We start from the raw sequence: 7071 nt of genomic DNA on the forward strand, positions 1-7071 counted from the left end.
AGGCTGACTGCTTTTAGCATGACATTTATTTATTTATTTATTCAATTTATACCCCACCCTCCCCGACAAGCAGGCTCAGGGTGGCTTACATAAAAAAATTAAGCACATAAATAACAATACAAAACAATTATAAAACAATCTTAAAACAATCATAAAACAATTGTGCTCAAACATATATCTCTGTAAAAGCTGTAAAATCACAATTTCAGAAAATCTCAGATGCCAAAGATTTGACAGTTGGGGCTTTGGTAGCATCGGGGAAGTGGTTTTCACAGGCGAGATGTGGGTGGGTGGCGTGTTGCATGTGGAGGCATATTTTATGGATTTGAAGGGGTTTGACTGGTTTGTGGCAAGGCCAGTGGCTAATATTGGCTTATTCTGAAAAAGACTGTAGCTCAGCTCTACCTCATTGGAAGCTTCAGTATCTCATTTGGAAACTCTGTCCTATAATCTCCTGTTTATGGGGACCTGTTGAAATTATTCAGTACTAACAGAGAGAATATATTCCAGGACGAGTCTCATCTAAAGCCCTGGGTATTTCCAAAGAAGATGGCTTGGTTTGAACCTACTTGCCTGCTTTTGGGAGAGAGGGAAAGATATTTGATGGTGAACTTTGTGTTTGTCTGCTTGTAATGTGCTCATAGTATCACTAGAACTGTGGAGTATGAAGAGCTGCAAGAACGCATAATTTTCATGGATCAGTGGGCTGGCTTTGTCATGGGGTGTGAGAAAATGCCTTCAAGTGGGTTCACCTCCTATCATTGATGCTATCTTTTGTGGTGTCTGGGGTGTTTTGTTTTATACACGCAGACACGCTATCTCTTATCTTCATGCTGTACAGTTTTCATAACAGATGACATTTCAGAGCTCCAGGGAAGAGGTCTAATGTTTCAGTTGTAAATGTCTGAAACAGAAGTGAAACCGATGGATTAGAATTGATCTCATTCTTTTGGGAAGGGGTGTGCATAGTTATGGAAGCGTATTTCGGTGTGGGGAATGAATTTATCACTTCTGCCACAAGCTGTGCAAATAGGGCTCCTGCGCGTAACATATTTAACCTGCAATTCTGCATACAGTGTCTCTAGTAGTTGCACAAGTTGTGTGTGAAGGATTTCTCAGACTTCTGTGTTCAGTTATTTGGTGGTGCCCCCTTTGATGGATGTTTAGGGTGTTTTTTTCAGCTCTACCTCATTGGAAGCTTCAGTATCTCATTTGGAAACTCTGTCCTATAATCTCCTGTTTGTGGGGACCTGTTGGAATTATTCAGTACTAAAAGAGAGAATATATTCCAGGACTTGAGTCTCATCTAAAGCCCTGGGTATTTCAAAAGAAGATGGCTTGGTTTGAACCTACTTGCCTGCTGTTGGGAGAGAGGGAAAGATATTTGATGGTGAACTTTGTGTTTGTCTGCTTGTAAAAAAAAAAACAACACACAGCCAAACAAACAGAACATACAGCGTGATAATCTCATTGTACAATGATCCATCTTTCTATTGAGGTTGCAATTTATAGCTAATTAGCCGGCTGAAGTTTGGAGGTGGATTTCATTTTAGCTAATATCGATCAAATAAGCTTTGTAAATAATTGGCTGGTATCCACAGATACGAGCTTGAAACTGCCCAGCTGAGCCCCTGTTTACAAAGAGGTGGAGAAACGGCTGTCATTTAGAGTGCCTGCACACTCCTGGCCAGTCTGGGTATTGGGTAGGAAGTTTTCCAGTAGAAATACTTTGAAGGGTATCATTGTAGAGTATAGTGGACTGCAGGATAAGACCCATTCATTCATTGCTATTTATTGCACTTTTACACTGCCTCTCCATAAAGAACTACTGGATGTGGCTAACAGCAAAATTCAGAAATGGACAACGGCGCCCCACTAGTAACTCAAATAGTTAACTAATAATAAATCCACCCTGTCAGCAGTATAAGTCACTCTGCTATGTAGCAATGTAATAGAAAATCAAAACCAGCCAAGCGTAAAATAATATTAATCCCGTTAAGATCCATAAAGTGAAAGCATAGCCAAAGGAGCGGGCTAGACAAAACCATATAAAATGCTGATAAAATCTTAAGATAGCCGTGATAAGTAAAAGATGGGAAAAGCTCTCATGAAAAGCCTGGGAAAATAAAACACAAATTTGGAAGGGTAGGTGCCAGATAAAAACTCTGGGGAAAGCCATTTCATGAGGCTTCACTACTGAAAACACCCTGTCTGTAGTTGCCACCTGCCTCACCCACATAGTCAAGGGTACAGAGTGCAGGGCTTGGATGAATATCTTAATCAAGCATATGGGGAAAGGTAGTCCTTCGTGTACCCCAGACCCAAGCAGTACAGGGCTTTAAATGTGAGCCCCAGCGTTTGGAGTTGTGGCTGTAAGCAAATATACTGCCAGAGCTGATCTTCTAATACCCAAGTGATATGATTCCTTGTAGCCAGTCCTAGGCAGCAACCTGGCCACAGCATTTTGCTGTAATTGAAACATCTGAACAGTCTTCAAAGGCAGCCCCATGCCCAGCACATTATAGTTATCCAAGCTATATGTAACTCAGAGCATGGATTGTAATGGCCAAGCCATGCTGTCAGGAGATGGATATAGTTGGCATACCACTTGAAGCTGGTAGAAGGCATTGTGTGCCACAGCGGAAACCCGAGTTTCTAACTGTGGGCCAGAATCAAGTAGCACCATAAAATGGCAAACTTGCTCTTTCAGGGCATTATAGTCCTTCCCAAACAGGTTGATTCCCTGAGCGTCTCTGTTTTTCCAGATTAAAATAAATATTATAAAACAAACAAGTCTCATAAATCAATATGAAATACCAAGAACGCACTTGTGCAGCTAACTAATTTTAAGCCTCTTAGATCCACAGAGAGAAGTGGTATATGCATTTTAAATAAATATAAATGTAGCAGGAAAACCGGGATATTAAATTCACTTGGGTGCTCTAGATGCAGATTGAAATATGAATTGAAATATGGATTCAGATCCCATGACTTTGGCAGCTATAGTGAATAATATTTGTTTCCTCTTTAGGCAGCAACAGCCCTCACGGAAGCCCTTCTCCTCTGGAATACAACATGCTTCTGGTAATAATCGTTTCCGTGGGAGTAATCACCATCGTAGTGGTTGTGGTGGTCGCTGTCTTCTGCACTCGGCGCACTACTTCCCACCAGAAGAAGTAAGAAGCTTCAGCAGCTCTTTATTACATTTCTTGTGGGGCGGGGGGGAGGATTTGTTGCACACATTTGATTGTAACATATTTTTTTTTTGGTCTCTTAAGACTTTTTAGAGTTGGTAAATAATGCAGGCGCTATTGTGTTCAGTTTCTCTGTAGTCACATAAAACATAACATTAGCATTTTGTCCGAACGCTTTTTGCAAAGTGACTGGTTTATTTGTGTGACAAGGCTGTGGACTAATTCAGAGTAGCTATATGCCGGCGTCCCCAGCGTGGTACCTGTGGGCACCACAGTGCCCGCCAGTACCTTTCCTGGTGCCTGTGAAGTGCTTTCAGAAAGTGGGCGGGGGTTTTGCTGAGCAGGGCTTTTTTTTTTTGGGGGGGGGGAGTATTTTGTGTGTGTGTGGACGTGTGTGTACCTGGAAGTCATGGTTGACTTCTGGTGACCCCTAGTGGGGCTTGGATGTTTCAGAGAGGTGGCTTGCTATTGCCTGCCTCCGCGTCCCAGCCCTGGTATTCCTTGGAGAACTCCCGTCCAAGTACTTGCCAGGGTCGGCCCTGCTTAGCTTCCGAGATCTGACAAGATCCGGGCCTGTCTGAGTTATCCAGGTCAGGGCTCAGCTCTGAGCAGGGCTTCTGATTGGCTGTGCATATAAAAGGGCATCCTGTTAAACAGCGCTTCTGCCTGAAATGTTGGAGATTTACTATGAGAGTTACGTATAACCTCGCTCCCTGACATTCTGTGGCTGGCTCTGCGGCAGTCATTTCGTTGCTGCATCCACCACCCTCTTTCAGAATTCCAAAGATGTCCCCAAGCTCGAAAAGGTTGTGGACCCCTGCTGTATGCACACCTGAGGGCAAACCTTGTTCTCGCTTTCATTTATTGCCACAAAAGATATGACAGTCAGAGGCAAGCCACTTCTTAAGGCCCATTCCTGAAGGTTAGGAGAGCTGGATGCAAGTTCTTCTCTAAGCCTTGAAGTCGGTTGCACAATCTTAGCGAAGTTTCTCCTTCTGTCTGATCTGCCTCACAAAGTTATTGGGAGGGTGGGCAGGAAATGGCAGTCATTTCATGTATATTTCCCTGAGGTCCTTACAAGAAGAGTAGGATACAAATTTGCTAAATTCTTGAAGTGATACAGCTTTTTGATAGTTTTACTTATGTTACTCGTAGTCCACCTCAAGGTGGATCACACAATGTATGCCAGGGCAATCAACAGAGTAAGGCATCTGTTAAGTGAAGTGATAGTTCTGGGATTACAGAATTCTGAAATAAAGTTTAAGTATTAGATGTGACAGTGCTAAAAAACGGAATTACATAGGTAGAAAGTAATGTGTAGCAAGAGCAAGATAATACAAAAGTGATAACACAGTGTAGTATAGTATATAACAACCAAAAAAAAAGCACTGTCTAAATAACGAAATCAAAGGCACTATGCTGAAGTGCAAAGGAACAAAGAATATTTATATAACACAATGTATACAAACAGATAGAATATAGTGTATACATATGACATACAACAACAGAGAGTGTACAAAAGAAGCCGGCACACAGGACATAGGACGAAGACTCCGGATTCCAATCTTCGTTTCATTGATACTTCTTCAGTTGTACCATACAGCTACAATAATAATAATAATAATAATAATAATCAGCCCGGCAATTAATACTAATATTTACAACCTAATCAAAGATAATTTATGAACTCACAATATTTACCTTCATCTAGTGCTCAGTATATATAGAAGCCTTCATGTTGTTATGCAGGGGAAAATATCCTATAACAAAATACAACCCACTGCACTGAACCTGTTACTTTTATAACAATTTAAACTTATGAATTCTCAATATAATAGTCGAATTCAAAGGAAAATGGTGCTGACTACTCCAGTCCATCCATTCTGCTTTCTTTTCTTTTTTAAAAAAAATAATTTTATTTTCATTTTCCATCAAGAATATATTGGTTTAAAGGATTATACATTTCCTAATGTAATTCATCTTTCTTCTTTAACATAGAATATCATTAACTAGTATAATTTCGAGCCTAGTTCATCTTCTTCATCTTCAGCCAGTCATAGATTATTTTCCATCTTTTCCAAAAAAACTCCTCTGGTTTATTTTGTAATATTATACTTAATTTATTCATTTCTGCTACTTCAAGTATCTTACAATCTTCAACGTGGTCTCTGTGCTTCACACCCATGGGATCTAGTGCGCATGCGCTGGATCGATCGGCATTGTAGCAAGCTCTTAACGGATTTTCGCGCCCAGACCTCGGGCATGCGCAGGAACCCCACCACGCATGTCCAGAGGGGTGGGCGCGGACATCCCGCCAGTTCCTTCAAACCGCCGCGAATCAACCCCTATGAAAAACATAGAAGCTGACAGCAGCGGGGAAATAGGGTTCACGGCTCTTCAGATTTTTCCTTTAGTTTTCTCTATCCTTTTTCTCTCCTTACGTTTTTCTTAAAATAAATAATAAAAAAAGATTGTGTTTTTTTGTTGAGGGAGAAGTTCGGTTTACCTCAGTTTCGCCTTCGGGCTCCCCCCCCTTTTCTTTCTTCTCTGCTTTTCTTGTTTATGGAGAAGAAGTGAGGCTTTTTTAACCATTGCAAGGGCTGCGGTAGTAAACTTGCACCACCAGACCGCCACACCCTCTGTATTTTTTGTTTGGGGGAGTCTCACTGACCTGAGTCTTGTCGGCACTGTGCTAGGTTTTAGAACCAGACAAGAAAAAATCGGTCACTCCGGTTCAAATGCCAGTCAGGGCTCCTCTGATTCTGCAGAAGAGGATTCTGATACAGAGGCCTCAGAGGCTCACACCTCCCCTGACCACAAGTCTCCTAACCAAGCTGTCGCAGATGATCTACCTATATCCCCATCCAACAATCTCACTTCCTATGCAGACCTCGTCAAACGAATGGCCCATTCTCTAGGCCACTCAGTCGTACAACAACAACCACAGGTTACAGATGCCGTCTTCGATATCGTGCAACTGGATACCTCCACTACCATAGCACTGCCCATGTCCATGGTCCTTTTACAAGCTGCAAAAGCACCATGGGAGACACCTTCGTCAGCCCCAGTGTCAACGAGACACCTGGACCACATGTATAGAGTCCAGGAGACCGGAGCCGAATTTTTATTTTCCCACCCTCAGCCAAACTCGATGGTTGTAACATCCTCGTCTAAGTCCAAACGAACACACTCTGCATCTTCTGACAGGGAAAGTAGAAAATTAGACGCGTTTGGGAGACGCATCTACTCCACAGGAGCATTGGCAGTAAAAACCACAAATTACTTAGCCAGCGTGAGCAGATACCAGTACACTCTGTGGGAAAGGTTTTCTGAACTCCTGACTCATCTCCCCGAAGACAAGCTTCAGGCAGCCAGAATTATTCAGAAGGAAGGCATGGTACTTGCGAAGCAGCAGATCAACACTTCCAAACATGCCCTAGACGCTTCCTCAAGAACAATGGCCTCAGCAATAGCTCTAAGGAGGCAATCCTGGCTCCGTAATACCAATCTTCCACAAGATACTAGGTCTTATGTCGAAGACCTCTCCTTCGATGGCCTTGGTCTCTTCAACAGCACTACCGATTCCATACTCCAAGATATGGATAAGAGCATAAAGGCTTCTCGCGCTCTAGGAGTTTCATCCTCCACGAGGCAACAATATTGCCCTCGCACTTGGTCTCGGCCCTGGCAAAAGCGCACTCCAAATCGTCAATCTCCTGACAGACAATAGATACCACGTATGTCTTCAGGAGGCCAAAAACCCACCTTTCAAAAACCCAGGTTTGGATCCGGACAACAATCTTCCCGCACTAAGCAGGCAAAGTCCTCCAAGCAGGGCTTTTGACTTCCTTCCCACCGAGTCAGCTCAAACCCGTCT

General features: G+C 42.7%; 1 protein-coding gene across 1 annotated transcript in view; it reads left to right on the forward strand.

Annotated features, from left to right (window-relative positions):
- The window catches only part of NEO1 (neogenin 1), a 125172-nt gene that overhangs the window by 96738 nt on the left and 21363 nt on the right, over positions 1 to 7071 (forward strand). The window contains exon 24 of the mRNA XM_015425677.1: positions 3032 to 3176. Within this exon, the coding sequence (XP_015281163.1) occupies positions 3032 to 3176 (145 nt within the window). The remainder of the gene's footprint in view (positions 1 to 3031; positions 3177 to 7071) is intronic.

This window comes from Gekko japonicus, unplaced genomic scaffold, assembly GCF_001447785.1.
Source record: "Gekko japonicus isolate JY-2015 unplaced genomic scaffold, Gekko_japonicus_V1.1 scaffold1259, whole genome shotgun sequence".
NCBI classification, from domain to species: Eukaryota; Metazoa; Chordata; class Lepidosauria; order Squamata; family Gekkonidae; genus Gekko; species Gekko japonicus.